The sequence below is a fragment of the Panthera uncia genome (assembly GCF_023721935.1).
Source record: "Panthera uncia isolate 11264 chromosome B3 unlocalized genomic scaffold, Puncia_PCG_1.0 HiC_scaffold_1, whole genome shotgun sequence".
Classification (NCBI taxonomy): Eukaryota; Metazoa; Chordata; class Mammalia; order Carnivora; family Felidae; genus Panthera; species Panthera uncia.
In genome coordinates, this window is record NW_026057582.1 from 73969576 (window position 1) to 73988570 (window position 18995).

The 18995-nt window shown below is 40.4% G+C and overlaps 1 protein-coding gene across 1 annotated transcript; it reads right to left on the reverse strand.

Annotated features, from left to right (window-relative positions):
• Positions 1-11714: 11714 nt before the first annotated feature.
• On the reverse strand, positions 11715-14021 carry RNASE6 (ribonuclease A family member k6). The gene is made up of 2 exons (XM_049613181.1): positions 13751-14021; positions 11715-13367 (listed from the first exon to the last, which is right to left on the reverse strand). Exon 2 carries the CDS (start codon positions 13358-13360, stop codon positions 12896-12898), a length of 465 nt encoding a protein of 154 aa, XP_049469138.1. The 5' UTR covers positions 13361-13367; positions 13751-14021; the 3' UTR covers positions 11715-12895.
• Positions 14022-18995: the final 4974 nt, after the last annotated feature.

Below are 18995 nucleotides of genomic sequence, written 5' to 3' on the forward strand. Positions count from 1 at the left end.
ATATATATATATATATATATATATATATATATATGTATATATATATATGTATATATATATATATATCACATCTTCTTTATCCATTCATCCATCGATGGACATTTGGGCTCTTGCCATACTTTGGCTATTCCTGATAGTGCTGCTATAAACATGGGGGTGCATGTATCCCTTCAAAACAGCACACCTATATCCCGTGGATAAATGCCTAGAAGTGCAATTGCTGGGTCGTAGGGTAGTTCTATTTTTAGTTTTTTGAGGAACCTCCATGCTTTTTTCCAGAGTGGCTGCACCAGCTTGCATTGCCACCAACAATGCAAAAGAGAGCCTCTTTCTCCACATCCTCACCAACATCTGTTGTTGCCTGAGTTGTTAATATTAGCCATTCTGACAGGTGTAAGGTGGTATCTCATTTTGGTCTTGATTTGTATTTCCCTGATGATGAGTGATGTTGAGCACTTTTTCATGTGTCAGTTGGCCATCTGGATATCTTCCTTGGAGAAATGGCCCATTTCTTCACTAGATTATTTGTTTTTTGGGTGTTGAGTTTGATCAGTTCTTTATAGATTTTGGATATTAACCCTTTATCTGATATGTCATTTGCAAATATCTTCTCCCATTCTGTCAGTTGCCTTTTAGTTTTGCTGATTGTTTCCTTTACTGTGCAGAAACTTTTTTATTTTGATAAGGTCCCAGTAGTTCATTTTGCAACCCTTGTATTTTTTACAGCACCCATATGCACCTGCATTTCCTTCAGTCAGCCTAGATAATGGGAGATATAAAACCATCATTTCTTTCCTCAATACATTTCTTTATACAACTGCTATCTGTGAAATCCTCAACACTCTTGGTAGCCACCAAATAAACAGCTGTCATAAGAGCAGAGTACAGATTAAATTTATTCATTGTATTCTCATCTCACAGAAGTAGCCAAGCTGTAATTAGAGACTAAAACACATGAATGTCTCACACCATTACTTGGTTTTTAGAGGCTTCTATAAACCACTTTTTAAAAATTTATCCATTTCTTTATACCCTCTGCTATGTGCTGAATTGTATTTTCTCAAAGGCTATATGGTGAAGCCCTAGGTTCTCAGAAACGTTTTGACTGTATCTCTGAATGTGATTATATTTGAAGTTAGGGCCTTTAAAGACATGATTAAGTCAAAATGAGGCCCTTAGGGTGGACCTTAATCCAATGTGACTGGTGTCTTTATAAGAAGAGGAAATTTGAACACACAGAGAAATGTCAGGGGTTCATGTGGGCAGAGAAGACCATGTAAGGGCACAGCAAGAAGGCAGCCTTCTGCAAGCTGCAGAAAGAGGCCTCAGAAGAAACCAAACCTTTCAAAGCCTTGGTTTTGGACTTCTGGTTTCCAGAACTGTGAGAAAATGAACATCTGTTGTTTAAGGCACTCAGTTTGTGGTATCATATTATGGTGGCCCTAGCAAACTAATAACACTCTGTCACCAATTTTTCCAGTTGTCTTGAGTTGAATCTCTTAATTTCTTGGATCAGTGCTCTGTGTGCCACCATTTCATCCCCCAGTCCCTGAAGTAACTCATCCCATCATACATCCTGCACTAAAGCACTGGAACTTGGTGTTAGTGGGGACAGAAGGGAAGGCTCCATGTTTTCCTTCATCTGAGCAATGGGAACAGATTGATGAACATATATTATGCCAAGGTGCCATAGTTTGGGACGTGCATCCTGAACCTCATCAATATTAAAAATAAAAAGATTTGCCAAGAAAATGTAAAGAGAGCTATATAATGTTCATGGGTCTAAAGACTCAGTATTATTAATATGTCAGTTTTCCCCAAATTGATCTATAGAATCAAATCATTCCTAATCAAAATCCCTGGAGGGTAAGATGATTCTAAAATTCACAGGGAAATACAAAGAACCTACAATAGCCAAAACAACTTTAAAAAGAACAAAGTTGAAAGGCTAACACCACTTGGTTTCAAAACTTATTATAAAGTTGGTGTGGGGGTGGGGGCAGTAAATCAGGAGGGAGGGATTATAAAGTAGTAGGAAGAAAATTTGGGGGAAGCATGGATATGTTTACTATCTTGATCATGGTGGTGGTTTCATGAGTGGATGCATAGGTCAAAACTTACCAGACTATACTCTTTAAATACATGCAGCATATGGTGTTTCAGCTCTATGTCAATAAAGCTTTAAACATAACTGTGAACTTCTGTTCTTTAAAAGAAGAATCAGGAGAATGAGTAGACAAGCTACTAACTAGGACAGTATTTGCAAACCAGATATCTGATTTTTATTTTTATTTTTTTAATTTTTTTTTAAAATTTTCTTTAAGTTTTTTTTTTAACGTTTATTTATTATTTTTGAGACAGAGAGAGAGCGAGCATGAACGGGGGAGGGTCAGAGAGAGAGGCAGACACAGAATCCGAAACAGGCTCCAGGCTCTGAGCGGTCAGCACAGAGCCCGACGCGGGGCCCGAACTCATGGACCGCGAGATCATGACCTGAGCCGAAGTCGGCCGCTTAACCGACTGAGCCACCCAGGCGCCCCTAATTTTTAAAAATATGTATCCAGAGCACATAAAGGAATCTCAAAACTCAACATTTAGTAATAGGAAATCAAACTAGCCAATTGTTCCATAACATCGGTCATTAAGGAAATGCAAATTAGAACCATTACACACTTATTATAGTGGTCAAAATTAAAATGACTGACCATACCACATATCGTCAAAGATGTGGAGCGGCTGTAACTCGCACACTGCTGCTCGGAAGTGGGAGACTGTGGCGAGTGCGCGCGGGGAGCACGTATCTGAATCCGGACAGAGAGCCTGGGCACAGCCCCTGGCGCACCGCGCCCCTGAAGTCTTCACCGTGGGACCCAAGATCTTTCCTGGACGCTCTTCCCACTGGGCCCTGAAGGGAGGCAGGGGTCCGGGTCTCATCTAACGGGTGCTCCTCAGAGCCAGGGGCTTCCGTGGTCCCCCACCCGGTCCCCGAGGGACGGCTGGCACCCTGAAGCAACCGTGGGAGGAGGTGCGGACCCTGCAGAGGTGCCATGTACCAGACCGACTTTGGCCGTGGGCTGGCCCAGCTGGACACAGATACCCCGGCCTGTGCTTGGCGGACACAACAGGAGGATGCAGGGTGTGATAGACTGCCCGCCCCGCGAACACGGTGGGCATAGGGGCCCTGGTCTCCGTGCACCTGCCAGAACCGGGTCATCTCTACTCTGAAAGCTGCAGGTTAAAAACGTGTCAGTGTGAAAACCAATCAATACATCAATCAATCTATCAATCACTCAGTCCCCCACTTCCAAGGATATTCCGTTGTTTATTCCTACCACAGGTCTTTTCAATGCAAAAGCCAACTATTCCTCTTTGCAGCCTGGGCCCACCAATTAATGACAATTTGAAAGAAAATTTGGTTTAATGTTTATTTATTTATTTTTGAGGGAAGGGGTAAGGGGGGGGGGAGAGAATACCAAGCAAGCCCCGTGCTGTCAGCGCAGAGCCTGAGATCATGACCTGAGCCTAAATCAAGAGTCCGAAACTTAACCAACTGAGCCACCCAGGCACCCCAGAAAAGTTGGTTTAAAACTAGGATGATTACATTTTGCAAAACACCTGACCAGTTCTCTACAAAATTATCATGGTCCTCAAAAACAAGGATAGTTTGAAAGACTGTCATAGCCAAGAGGAGCCTAAGGACACATGACAACTAAATATAAAGTGGTGTCTTGGATGGGACCCTGGAACAGAACAAGAACATTGGTAAATTCTAAGGAAATCTGAATGAAGTATGGATTCAGTTAAATAAAAAACAAAGAAGCAAAAAACAAAAAAACAACTAAAACACTCCCCAGCTTTACTCTGTCCTTGATAGTGAACACTCTGAGACTCCTGCATGGTGAACCCTTTGATTAAAACAGTAGCTGAAACATGACATGAATGGACTTTTAGACTTTTAGACACTGAGCTGCAGCCTGCATTGCAATCTTGGCTAACGGCCGTTTATCAACTGTTGTTAGTTAACTGTTGTTAGGAGGGTGCTATACAATATGACCACAAGAGGGGAAAAAAGAACATTTCTGCATATGTGGTAAAAACTGGGGCCGTAGGCTGTTATATTGCTCAATATTTCCCTTAGAAGGTTTGTGTGAAAAATCTCCCTCCTTTGGGTTTTTTGTTTTGTTTTATTTTGTTATAAAGAAAGGAAAAATTTGAGTGGGTCAGGAATTCAAATAGAACACAGTGAGGGCAGCTTGTCTCTGCTCCCATGTCTGAGGCCACAGCTGGAGGACTCAAAGATTAAGAGCAGGAATCACCTGAAGGCGTGTTCACCACACATGATGAGTGGTTGATAGTGGCTGAGACCTTAGCTGGGCCTGATGGCTGAAATATCTGTACCAGGCTTCTCTGGGTGGCATGAGCTTCTCTATAGCATGGAGATTGTGTCCCAAGACAGAGAAGGACAATGCAGCTGAAGCTGTATCACCTCTTACGACTTGGCCGTGGACATCATGCAGTGCTACTTTCGTTCTATTTATTAGAAGTGAGTTCCAGGGTCCCTGGGTGGCTTAGGCATTGAGCATCTTATTTTGAATCAGGTCCTGATCTCGTGGGGGTTCGTGACTTCAGGCCCCATATGGGGCTCTCTGCTGTCATTGCGGAACCTGCTTCAAATTCTCTGTCTGTCCTCTTGTCTCTGCACCTCCCCCACTTGTGCTCTTTCTCTCAAAAATAAACATTAAAAAAATAAAATAGAAGTGAGTTCCTAAAACTAACCCATACTCAGGGAAAGGAAACACAGACCATACCTTTTAATAAAGGAGAATCAACATCACACTACAAGAAGAGCATGTAGAATGGGATATGTTGGTGTGGACATCTTTGGAAAATGCAATATGCTACGATCGGTTTGAAGAAAATATGGCAATATTCAGTAAAATTGAAAATATACATATAGCTTGACAATTCCACATCTAAATCTACATTGGTAAACATTTTCTACATATTCATCAACAGAAGATTGAGATTCTATAAGTTGCCTTTTAGTTTCGTTGATTTTTTCCTTTGCTGTGCAGAAGACTTTTATCTTGATCAAGTCCCAGTAGTTCATATTTGCTTTTGTTTCCATTTGTTCTGGAGACGTGTCTAGTAAGAAGTTGCTTCAGCTGAGGTCAAAGAGGTTACTGCCTCTGTTCTCCTCTATGATTTTTATGGTTTCCTATCTCACATATAGGTCTTTCATCCATTTTGAATTTATTTTTGTGTATGATGTAAGAAAGTGGTCCAGTTTCATTCTGCATGTTGCTGTCTAGTTTTCCAAACACCATTTGTTGAAGAGACTGTCTTTTTTTTTTTCATTGGACATTCTTTCATGCTTAGTTGAAGACTAGTTGACCGTATAGTTGTGGTTCCATTTCTGGGTTTTCTATTCTATTCCATTGATCTATGTGTCTATTTTTACAGCAGTAACATACTGTCCTGATGACTACAGGTTTGTAATACATCTTGAAGTCCAGAATTGTGATGCCTCCAGGTTTGCTTTTCTTTTTCAGGATTGCTTTGGTTATTTGGGGTCCTTTGTGGCTCCATACAAATTGTAGGATTGTTTGTTCTACCTCTGTAAAAAATGCTGGTGTTCATTTGCAATTATGTGGATGGAACTAGAGGGTGTTATGCTAAGTGAAATTAGTCAGAGAAACACAAATATCAAATGACTTCACTCATATGAGAACTTTAAGACACAAAACAGATGAACATAAGGGATGAGATGCAAAAATAATATAAAAACAGGGAAGGGGACAAAAACATAAGAGACTCTTAAATATGGAGAACAAACAGAGGGTTACTGGAGGGGTTGTGGGAGGGGGGATGGGCTAAATGGGTAAGTGGCATTAATCTACTCCTGAAATTACTGTTGCACTATATGCTAACTAACTTGGATGTATATTAAAAAAATAAATTAAAAAATGTTGGTGTTATTTTGATAGGGATTGCATTAAATGTGTAGATTGCTTTGGGTAGTATAGAGATTTTAACAATGTTTGTTCTTCCAATCCATGAGCATGGAATGTGTTTCCATTTCTTTGTGTCCTCTTCAATTTCTTTCATAAAGGTTTTATAGTTTTCAGAGTACACGGATCTTTTACTTTGTTGGTTAAATTTATTCCTAAGTATTTTATTGTTTTTGATGCAATTGTAAACGGGATCAATTACTTGATTTCTGCTGCTTCATCATTGTTGTATAGAAAGGCAACAGATTTCTGTATGTTTATTTTATATCCTGTGACTGCGTAATTTGTGTATTAGTTCTAGCAATTTTTTGGTGGAGTCTTTTGGGTTTTCTACATAGAGTATCATGTCATCTGCAAATAGTGAAGGTTTGACTTCTTCCTTGATGATTTGGATGCTTTTATTTCTTTTTGTTGTCTGATTGCTGAGGCTAGGACTTTGAGTACAATGTTAAATAACAATGAGACTGGATTTCCCTGTCTTGTTCCTGATTGTAGAGAAAAAGCTCTCAATTTTTCCTCATTGAGGACAATATTAGCTGCAGGTCTTTTGTATATGGACTTTATGACATTGAGGTATGTTGCCTCTATCCCTACTTTTTTGAGGATTTTTATCAAGAATGGATGCTGTATTTTGTCAAATGCTATTTCTGCATCTATTGAGAGTGTCATATGGTTCTTATCCTTTCTTTCATTAATGTGGTGTATCATATTGGTTGATTTGCAAATATGGAGCCACCCTTTCAGCCCAGCAATAAATCCCACTTGATTGTGGTGACTAATTTTTTAATATACTGTTGGATTTGATTTGCTTGTATCTTGTTGCCAATTTTTGCATCCATGTTAATCAGGGATGTTGGCCTATAATTTTGCTTTGTCTGGCTTTGGAATCAAGATAATGCTGGCCTTGTAGAATGAGTTTGGAAGTTTTCTTTCCATTTCTATTTTTTAGAAAAGTTTGAGAAGAATAGATATTAACTCTTTATTTTTAAAAATTTATTTATTTATTTAAAGAGTATGAGTTGGGGAGGGGCAGAGAGAGAATCCCCAAGCAGACTCTGTGCTGTCAGCACAGCCCAGTATGGGGCTTGATCCCATGAACTGTGAGATCATGACCTGAGCCAAAATCAAGAGTCAGATGCTTAACTGACTGAGCCACCCAGATGCCTCTATTTCTTCTTTAAATGTCTGGTAGAATTCTCCTGGGAAGCCATCTGGCCCTGGACTTTTGTTTGTTGGGAGATTTTTGATTGCTGATTCAGTTTGTTTCCTGGTTATGTGTCTCTTCAATTTTTTGTTTCTTCCTGTTTCACTTTTGGTAATTTTTATGTTTCTTGGAAGTTATCCCTTTTTTCCAGATTGCCAAGTTTATTGGCATATAATTTTTCATAATATTCTCTTATAATTCTTACTTTTTCTGTTGTGTTGGTTGTCATCTGTCTTCTTTCATTTGTGATTTTATTTATTTGGGTCCTTTTTCTTTTCTTTTTGCTAAGTCTGGCTAGAGGTTTATCAATTTTATTAATTCTTTCAAAGAACCGGTTCTTAGTTTCATTGATCTGTTCTTCTGTTTTTGTTGTTGTTGTTGTTCCTATTGTTTCTATATCATTTATATCTACTCTATTCTTTATTATTTCCCTTCTTCTGCTGACTTTAGGCTTCATTTGCTTATCCTTTTCTATCTCCTTTAGGTGTAAGGTTAGGCTGTGTATTGAGATTTGTCTTGCTTCTTGATACAGGCCTATATTGCTATATACTTCCCTCTTAGGACCACCTTTGGGGCATCCCAAAGGTTTTGGACTGTCCTGTTTTCATTTTCATTTGCCTTCCATTTATTTATTTATTTATTTATTTATTTATTTATTCTTTAATTTTCTGGTTAACCCATTCATTCTTCAGAAGGAAGTTCTTTAAGTTCCATGTATTTGCGGTTTTGCAAATTTTTTCTTGTGGTTGACTTCAAGTTTCATAGTATTGTGGTCTGAAAATATGCATGGCATTATCTCAATCTTTTTGTACTTGTTGAGGCCTGATTTGTGACCCAGTATGTGGTCTATGCTGGAGAATGTTCCACGTGCACTTGAAAAGAATATGTATTCTGCTTCTTTAGGATGAAATGTTTTGAATGGATCTGCTGAGTCCGTGTGGTCCAGTGTGTCATTCAAAGCCATTGTTTACTTCTTGATTTTCTGCTTAGATGACTTGTCGGTTGCTCTAAGTGGGGGTGTTGAAGTCCCCTACTATTATTGTATTATTATCAATGAGTTTCTGTATGTTTGTGATTAATTGATTTATATATTTGGGTGTTCAAGTTAGGGGCATAAATGTTTACAGTTGTTAGATCTTCTTGATGTATATATCCCTTAATTATGATGTAGTGCCCTTCTTCATCTCTTATTGCAGACTTCAGTTTAAAATCTAGTTCATCTGGGGGCACCTGGGCAGCTCAGTCAGTTAAGTGTCCAACTCCTGGGCCTCTGTCCTCCTTCCCCAGAGGAGAACCACTGAGTCGACTAGGCAGAGATGGTGTGTGATGGGGTTTTGGAATGGTGGTGGGGTCTAGAGCCCACAGCCAAGAAAGGATTCTTGAGAGATCTTTGGTGCAAAACGGTGATTTTATTAAAGCACAAGGACAAGACCCGTGGGCAGGAAGAGCCACCCCGGGACCATGAGGAGAGACTGATTATATACTTAGTAGTTGGGGGAGGTAAAGTCAAAGGGAAGTTTCCAAAGGATTTTCATATGCGAAAGAAGACTCACAGGATATTGGAGGCCTAGCTGCTGTCAGGCTAAAGTTGTTTTTCTCTCTAGCAAAGCCTTAACATTAAGACAGTAGGGAGTTCTGGGAGAAATTTTCTACTCTGCTTGCTTCCAGTATCTGTCAATGGGCTGCAGGTCATAAGGAAATATGATTTTATCTGCATTTCCTTCTGCCTTTATTTCCCACATCAGGGTGGACTTCTAAAACTTCAAACTTTGAGATCTGCTGCTTATAAAAACTTGCAATAGTCAGCCCTTCTCCTTTTCTCAGTCAATGGTTTTGGGGAAGAGTTTTTCTTGTGCAATTCCCTATGTGCTACTTTCACTCTTTCTGTCTTGCTTCCTTCTCCATGATCAGGGGTCCCTCCCCTCTGCAGCAGCCTTGATTATTTTCTCCCCCAAATCAACTCTTTGCAGCTCCTAACTACCACGATGTGGCCATTTTTCTCCCTCTGAATGTGCAGTTTTTTCTCTCAGTCCTTAGATTGATTTCTTGGGTGTTCAGAATGAGTTGATCTTTATCTGGCTATGTTGAAGGGACAAGACAAGCATAGGGTCCCCCACTACTGTGACATCTTAACTCCTACTTCCTAAATTTTTTTCTAAGTTTTACTACTTTTTGGACCATTGTATAATGCTATCAGGTCATTTTAGCTGATTTAGGGATATACCTAAATGAGTATCTGATTTAGTCAATTATCTTGACTCTCCCAGAATACATTATTGAATGCAGAAAATAGCACAAAACTGAGAGACTCCACCATCTAGTCCATTTATTTAGAACTAACACCTTTCATCATAAGAGATTTTCCCAAAGTTATCCTCATTCTTACTCCCTCCTACAATTTCTTCAATCTATGAGTTCCCTTTAATGTATAAATAACTATAGTTGAGTAACAGTGAGTAACTGAGTGGTTTGAGTAAAGGAAATTCAGTCTTTTCTTTCTCCAAGAATCTGTGGAATTGTCCAAGTAATGTTTATGATGAGGGAGTATGAGGCAAGCTGAGGACAAAGCACAAGCTAGCACCCCTGCTCCCCACCAGTGGGATATGTATGATATTCCTCAGCCACTCCTGGCTTCCCAAGAGCAAAAGGAAAGGAAAGGAAACAAGTGGTTGACTGATAGAGATCACAGTCATGCAGGACATATCTCTATCAGTTTACAATCAATAGCCTAATCTATCAGTTTACAATCAATAGCCTAATCTCCCGAAAACTATGGATTTACTTTCCTGGAGGCCCTATTATCACCCTCCCCTCTGTAATGATGTGGGGAATAAAGGCAAGAAGGAAATGGCAGGTAGAATTAAATGTCCTTATAACCTGAGCTCATTGACAAATACTTGAGGCAAATACAGAGTATAACATTTTTCCACGAACCCCTTACCATCCTAATGATAATGCCTTACTAGAGGAAAAAACAACCTGAAGTTGACAATAGCAAGGACTCAGGTATCCCTGGAGTCCTCTTTAGTATATCAGAGTCCTTCTGGAGGCCTGCCTTTTGCCATTACCTCCCCCAACTCTGTAGTATATAACCAGGCACTCTTCACAACCCCAGTGCAGCTCTTTCTGCCCCTGGGTCCTGTCCTTGTGCTTTAATAAAATCAACTTTTTGCACCAAAGACATGTTTAAGAATTATTTCTTGGCTGTCAAGAAATACAGTATTTCTTGGCTGTCAGCTCCAAACCCCCACCACCATTCCCAAACCCCATCATTTATATTGTACATAAGTCCATTCTGATTCCCGATTAGGTCAACGCAGACCATCTGAAGATCCCTTTCCCTGAGGATGATGCTACTTTCTTACACTGGTTTACATCAAGCATGAACACAGATCCTTCTGTCCACTCCCCACAGACTTTACTTGAAGACTGAAACTATACAATGTAAATACAACACTGCTTAAAGATGAATACTATTGAAAGCTGCTCTACACTGGGTGTTGTATGGAAACAAATTTGACAATAAATTTCATATATTGGGGGAAAAAAAAAGAAAGCTGCTCTAAATTGGAGGACTGAAATCCTCTCAGAATTTCCCCTATGGGTACCCACCTTCTCAGATGCCAAGTTGTCCTGCCTTCATTTCTCTTCCCAGTGAGAAGGGCCTTAAATATTTAGCACCCTTGGAATCCATTCTCCTGAAACCTGAAACTTCATATTTCAGTCTTTGTTTCAAAGATATGATATAAATATGTGGCATAAAGGAAAGTGAGCCCAATTAGCACACCTGTTAAAGGAATAGCTTGGTTTGGAAAGAACCATTCTGCAGTACTGGTAATTGACAGACCTGAAACTATTTCAATATGTGGCCTTTCTAATATGCATTGTGTTTGGCTGCTACTCAAAGTCAGATCAGTCTACAAAACACTTTGACTTACACTGGCCTGCTAGCCCAATGAGTCTAGTAGTTGACAAGGAAACTGAAGGGTATGATGTGTAGCAGAATATGCCACCCCAAAATGTGACTCTTTGGCATAAGAATTATTTTAAGCTGCACATTTTGAGACACAGGAGAAATTCTGAAAGCAGAGTAGAGGTTACCCTTTCATAGAGCAAATTTACATGAGAAAGGGGACCTGTACATGGAAGTGAGCTATAATAGGGATTGCTTTTTCATCTGAGTGGCTCATCAGCATGGCAGGGCAAATTTTGTTTACCAAACATTTCCTCTTCTTACCTTGCTATGAATTGCCTTCCCCCCACTCTTAAAATCCTTGACCCCTATCCTTTCCTTAGCCCAGGATGGTACATAAGCCTCAGCTGGCTGGCTGCTTTTGAGTATCTCATATTTTTGTGGGGCTCCCATATGTATGTACATAATTTAAATGGTTTTTGTCTCATTAATCTGCCTTTTTATTATGGGATGGGGAGGGTCTCAGTCAAGAATCTAGGAAGATAGAGGGAAAATTATTCTTCCTCCCCTACATCTAAGACCTAAATTCTTAATCCAGCCTAATTCTTAACCCTAGTCCTTCAATTTCTAAATCCACTACCTGTTCCAAAACGCCATTATTTCTGTGATATTTCAGGATTTATGTAAGGCTTTTTTTTAGTTTCCCACTGCTTTTTTTTTCTTGAATTTATGTTTTCTCTTCATTGATTCCAAAAGATTGGGAGAATTGGGGGCACCTGGGTAGCTCAGTCGGTTGAGTGTCTTGATTTCAGCTCAGGTCATGATCTCATGGTTCATGAGATTGAGCCCTCATAGGGCTCTGTGCTAATGACACAGAGCCTGTTTGGGATTCTCTCTCTTCCCCTCTCTCAGCCCCTCCCCTGCTAGTACTCTCTCTCTCAAAATAAATAAATAATCATTTAAAAAATAGTTTTTTTAAAAAATTATAATGGGAGAATTGACGCTAAGCCTATAGTGGATTATTATCCTTACTACTACCTATATTTAAAACATTATCTGATGAAATATAGAAACCAATAGTAAAGATCTACGATGCATCAGTTGTCAGTGTTAGAATCTGTGTGTGAAAGTGCTGTCAAAACAGTCTATGAGGCATCCATGCCACCTACAGATAAACATAGACAATGGTTTTAAGGGAAATATGTAAAATCTATGAACAGAGTTTGAAGGGATAGAGAACTTTCTTGCTCCAAAGTCCCAAAGACGCAGTGGTGAGAGAAGTGGCAGAGGCCCAAGGTTGCTTAATAACCTCTAAGGTTGCCTAAGACCCAAATAGTTCTGAGAATGCTGGCAAATGCAAGTCTAGGTGGCTCCAGAGTGGCAATGATGTACAGGGGCCCCAAACACACATACTCACAGTCGTTACAATGCAAAAGAAAGTGGTTTTATTGCTGTGAACACAGTGCACCAAAGCTTGGCAGAAGTTCCAAGATTAAAAATATGGAAGCCTGTGTCTTTCTTTGCCCTCTTCCCTATTGCCTTCCTTCAAAACACACAGACCTCCCAAAGCAGAAAAGAATCCCATGTCTCTTTGTCCCCAGCGCTGGTCTTGCATCCTTGGCATGTGAATCCCCCCCCCCCCCCCCCCCCCGCCCAGTACCCTCCTTCTTTCTTCTATGGGAACCATGGAAATCAACAAAGGAAAAGAAATAGCAGAGGAGATCATAAGAAAACCTGTGCTGAATGACAGGGAAAGTGATGGAAACTTCAAATAACGTTATCTAAGTGTACAGGAACCAACCGATAGGGAGGGTCGCCCTGCTGAGGGGGATCACAGGCAATAATGAAGAATTTGTACAGGGGAGTATCTTTGTACTTGCAGTTGGGATACTTCCCTGAAGTGAGTGTGCAGTCAGTCATATTAACACGCTGTGGACTCCGGTGGCAGTTATTCATCCGATTTTTGCAGGTCACGTTGGACAAAAGACAGGTATCAGACACGTTCTTGAAGGAGTCATGCAGAAAGGTGTTGTGAACCTTACAGTTCTGAGTATAATTATTGACACCATTCATTTCTGTATTGCACCTGACAGGGCTTGACCTTACATGCTGAATTTCAAACCACTGGGCCCTGGTGAGGGATTGACGCCAAGCACAAAGTGGACGCACTGGCCCCCATAAAGCCAGCAGCAGCAGGAGGAGAGGAAAGTGTCCCAGAAGATCCAGTCTCATCTTTTCTCTGTAAGAAGAGAGAAAAAAATGAGGTAGTGATAGTAGTAGAAGCAATAAGAGCAAAATTATTATTCACAACCATTTAGATTTTTATTGTGCCTTTTAAGATGGTCATTGGTCTTTCCTTTTTCTTTTTTTTTAGCTATCTTCTTCCTCACTTGAGTCTCACAATCCTATGAAGAGACTGAAGCCCAGTGAGGAGGAATATAAGGTAAGATGTCTTTTCCTCTGATTGGCAGATCATTTTCTTCTCTTTTTCCTATACTTATGCTTACAGAACATTGTTTCTTCCCTCCACCTTCCTGGAATATTTGTCCTCCATCTATTTGACGCGGACCTTCCAGCCATCTTCATTGCTCTACTCCCCAGCTCCCAGGCTTCTCTCCTTACCAGGTCTCCGTGTTGGGGCTCCCGCTGAGAACAGAAGCAGTGGTTAGTCCCAGACTCAGAGGCTTTTGTCTGCTGTTCCCCTCCCAGGTATGCCAGAGCCTCCTGTCCACCTGGGTGCAGATGGGTTCTGGGCCCTAGGAAAGAGAAACCTAGGACTTGAAAGGTGAAATTCTTACACACAGTGTGGATGAAACCCAGACTCTCAAACTCAACTGTTTAAAATCAGTATCACTGCAGACACAGGAGGAGTAAGCCCTATTTAAACAAACAATGTGACTCAAAGAAGTTTTGAGGAACTGATGACTTCCTGATATGGGTTGAGTGTTTCCTTCCTGATCTGAAGCTTCAGTGTTTTGAAGCTCTATGATTTCAGTTCTTTAGGACAAAGCACACCATGTAAATTTGATATAATAATTGTCATGTACTTGATAATGTTGTGAATTCCAACAACAGACATGAATGAATTATTTATTTATGTGTATGTTTATTGGGGGCTAGATAATGGCTACTTAGATTCAGGAGCTCATGATTTAATGAAAGAGACAGCCAGATAAATAGAACACTACATTGTATATTAATAAATATAAATAGCATTTGCAGCTGTGGTGGAAGAAACAACAGGGGACTGTGAGGAGTGACCAGAGAGAGGGTCACAACACCTGAACTGAGTTTTGAGGATTAATTAGAAGTTAAGTGAAGAGGTGGGGTAAGGGCACCCCAAAGAGGGAACTGTGTGTGAAGATAAGGCAGGACTATTGGTTTTTGGACCTGTTTTGAAAGCATGAACAAAACTACAGTTGAATTAATTGCATTACTAACTCAGTTCCACGTTGTTTTGTTCTGTACTTACTTTTAACGTACCTCTTTTTTTTTTTTAATTTTTTTTTTTAATGTTTATTTGTTTTTGAGACAGAGAGAGACAGAGCATGAGCGGGGGAGGGTCAGAGAGAGGGAGACATAGAATCTGAAACAGGCTCCAGGCTCTGAGCGGTCAGCACATAGCCCGACGCGGGGCTCGAACTCAGGAACCGCGAGATCGTGACCTGAGCCGAAGTCGGACGCTTAGCCGTCTGAGCCACCCAGGCGCCCCTTAACGTACCTCTTAACCCCATGCACCATCAGTCAGTTTTTCACCCCTACTCCCTGTTTACCCACCACTTGTAGAAACCTGATAGCGACCGGACAGTAACATCTATCTTGATGTGTCTGATCCCAGATCCCAAATAGTGACTCATTTTCCAGAAGAATGCTTACCTCCAGATTGTTTCAAGGCCCCCCTCCTAACAAGGGGGTTTCTTGAAACCTCATACCTTCCCCTCTCTCATGTATATAAGCTGTAGCTAAGCTCATCAGGGCAAAGCAGCTTTGGGAATGATCCTCTGACTTCTCCCTGGGCTGCCTTTCCTACAATAAAGCTTTCTTTGTTTTAAATCCAGTGTCTCAGAATTTGGCTTACTGTGCATCAGATGCACGGACAAGTTTGAGTTTGGTAACAAAGAGACCCATACACACGAAGGAAAAGGGCAAATTGAGGGTATTTGCGTCTTGAATCTGTTATTACTATTCCACTGGTGCTGCAATACCTTTATTCACAATCTTGTTGTCTCATGGAGGGCTCACATAAAAGCCTCCTGCATGGACTCCCAGCCTCAAGCTTCTTTTCCTTCCAATCTGTTGTACATATCACTCCCAGGTTAGTATTCCTGGAGCATAAATATAATAGTGGGACACTTTTGCTTTTAATGGCCTCAGTTACCTACAGGATAAAAATGATGTCTATTTATAGCAAAATTGTAGCATACAAGGTTAATATACAAAAATCAATTGCTTTCTTATATACCAACAATGAACTATTGGAATTTGAAAAAAAATTTTTTTACATTAGCATCAAAGAAAAATGAAATGTTTAGATATAAATCTAATAAAAATGTACAAGATCAATATGAGGAAAACTATAAAACTCTGATGAAAGAAATTAAAGAAAGTCTAAATAAATGAGGAGATAGTCCTTGTTCATGCTGAAGGAAACCAGACCTCCACCTCAAAATCTGGCTCTTAGACATAAAAATTATTTTTGCAGTAAAGGCAATTAGAATCAGTAAATGCAGAAAAGTTCTCTCTCTCTCTCTCTCTCTCTCTCTCTCTCTCTCTTTTGCATAAAGGCAGGAAATAAATTCTTTTACTGGAGACAAAGACATACCAGCCAGAGGTGGTACAGAGGAACCTGCAAACAAACCTTGTTAAGCTAGCCCTTGTCTTTCTAGTTACTTCCTCACCATTTACTATCCACAAACCAAACCCCTTTATCTTGTCAATTCTTCACAGATGTTTTGTTTGTTTGTCTAAAAGGTATGAAGTTTCTTGCTCTGGTCATTTCTTCAGCTCTTCATTCCCTTGTGATGGTTCCCATGTACACGTAAAAAATTCAATAAAATTCATATGCTTTTCTCCTACTAAATCTCTCTTTGTTGGTTTAATTTTCAAACCCAGCCAGAGACCCTTAGGGAGCCAAGGAAAACTTTTTCCTCTCCTACAATGACATTATGCATGGTCGAAACCCATAGAACTATATAATGCAAAAAACTGATCCTAATTAAATTGTGGACTTCAGTTAATAATAATCAGTATGGGTTCATCAATTACAGCAAAAGGAGCACACTAACACAAGATGTTAATAGCAGGAAAACTGTGGACTGTGTGGTTAGGAGAGAGAGGAAGGGAGAAGCATAAGAGAATTTTCTATAATTTCTGCCCAATTTTTCTGCAAACCTAAAATTGCTCTGAACAAATAAGTCTATTAATTGAAAAAGAAAAGAAAAAAGATGTCTATCTGCCTAGCACTCATATATCCAATTGTACAGCCACATGTGTCAGGACAGGACCCCTTTTCTCTGCACTTCCACAATTTGACAGTACCCAAACTCACCAGCAGAGGGAAACTGTATCTGATTACCATGTCCCTAGGCAGGGCTTCCCAACCCTGGCCTCACATCAGAATTGCCTAAAGAGGGGTGCCTTGGGTGGCTCCCTTGGTTAAGTGTCTGACTTCAACTTAGCTCATGATCTCACAGTTGGTGGGTTCAAGCCCCATGTTGAGCTCTGTGCTGACAGCATGGAGCCTGCTTTGGATTCTGCATCTCCCTCTCTCTCTGCCCCTGCTCAAGCTCATGCTCTATCTCAAAAATAAACATAAAAGAAAAAGAATGGTCCAAGAAATTTTTTTTTAAATGCCAATATCCCAGGCCTTCTGAAACAGAATCTTTGGGAATGAGGTCTTTTGCACACCTATGTTTGGTTAACTCCACAGTGAATCTGATACCAATTTCTAGTTGAGAATCATTTTACTTGGCTGACATGGATTTTCACCCATTGCCCAAGTTCTCAAGACTGGGCTTTGCCTGACTCCTGAAATAAAGTTTTCACTTTGTCTTAATTCAGGCAGGTGAATTACTGCCTAGCTACCACAGATAAAGTGCAAGACAGATTGGGGAGGACATGAATGGGAGAGTCTACTTCTCCTATCTATCTTTCTGAAATTATCCCAAATCTTAGAAGTGCAGGAGAGGAAAAATATTTTTTCCTTCTACTCTTTGAAGTTCTTAGCTGGGCTCCCTATAACAACAACAGATTAACAACAGAAAAACATGCACATTTATTTAACATAAGTTTAATGTGAAATGGGAGCCTCGCTAAGGATGTGAAGACCCAAAGAAGTGGTTAAACCTGAGTGTTTTCACGCTAGGTTTGATGACAAGTGGAAAGTTGTGGAAAGATGTGATAGAACAAAGGGTATGAGCGAAGTGTAGTCAACTGGGGGAAACTCAGCAAGAAATTTGTTCTGATTCTTCTCCATGTCTCCATCTTTGGAGATAAGGATGCTCCTTTCCTCTGGGTATAGGGAGAGCACCTCTCGCGTGAGAGTTTTATGGCCTGCTTCAGGGGAAGATCAGAAAGTCTTTTCCTCACCTGTCATTTCTCAAATTTCTTTAGCTTAAAAGATTTGCTATGCCAAGATGCCATATCCTGGAGTAACGTGTCCTGAACACTGTCAGAAGCTCCTTGTGTTGGGAACAGACCCTGGTGGTTGGCTTGGCCCTTGTTCCAGCCCTACAATCGCAAAGCAAGTTTAGGGCATCTGATGTATCCATTGTGGGCACACCTCACACACCCCGTGTGTATTTAAACACACCTGTGTCTCCTCCACTCTCCTGCTCAGCTGGAAGGGGATAGGCCTGTTATTCAGCCTATTCCTTTCTCTAGACTTATATGCTTGCTGATGGCAATAGTAAGAGTGCCAAATTCTTGTCACAGAGATAACAGATTAGTATCTTAAAAAAAAATGTTTTTAACATTTATTTATTTTTGAGAGACGGAACGTGAGCGGGGGAAGGGCATAAAGAGAGCGGGGGGACACAGAATCTGAAGTAGGTTTCAGGCTCTTAGCTGTCAGCACAAAGCCCGATGCAGGGCTCAAACCCACGGACTGCATGATCATGACCCGAACCAAGTCGAACACTTAACCGACTGAGTCACTCAGGCACCCCAGAAGATTAGTATCTTTAACCAAACAACAATGATGATTATCAGCCATATTCAGACCACTTAGAACACTCCCCCTTCCATGGTTGCTGAGGTATTTCTGTGTCAGGCATCTGGCCAGTGAGTGGCCAGAACAGTGAGTCAGAAGCTGATGCTACGTGATGAATTCCAAGTTTCTTTGTGAGGTTTGGTTTTATGGTTTCTGCAGAGCTGGCACTCAAAATTGTCCCCAACCTTTAGCCCATTGGTCAATTTGGGCATGTAATGCCTTTTTTTTTTTTTTGGCCATTTACTAGGTCATACTGTTTCTTATGATTTCCTTCTTCCTTTCCATACCAGTATTAAGGAACTCTATATATTTTCCTGCATAAGTTGTCAGTTTTCCATATCTCCTGAGGGGAAAATTGTCTGAGACTTGGAAATGGACAAAAGAGATTATTGTGTGTCCTCCCATTGGAGTGCCTGGAGTTCTTTAGCAGATCTACAGGGATGGACAGACACTACAGAAGTGTATACCTTTCCTTGACCTGCAGTATAGAAATGAAGTTGTACAAAACTGAATATAATGCAGATGTTTCCTGTTCATCGCAGTGCAACTGAATTTTGTCCAGCAGAAAATATACATTTCTACAAACCAAGATCACACTTGAACCATTTTTAACATGTTACTGATTTCCTTATTAATTAATGAGTCCAATAAAATGGG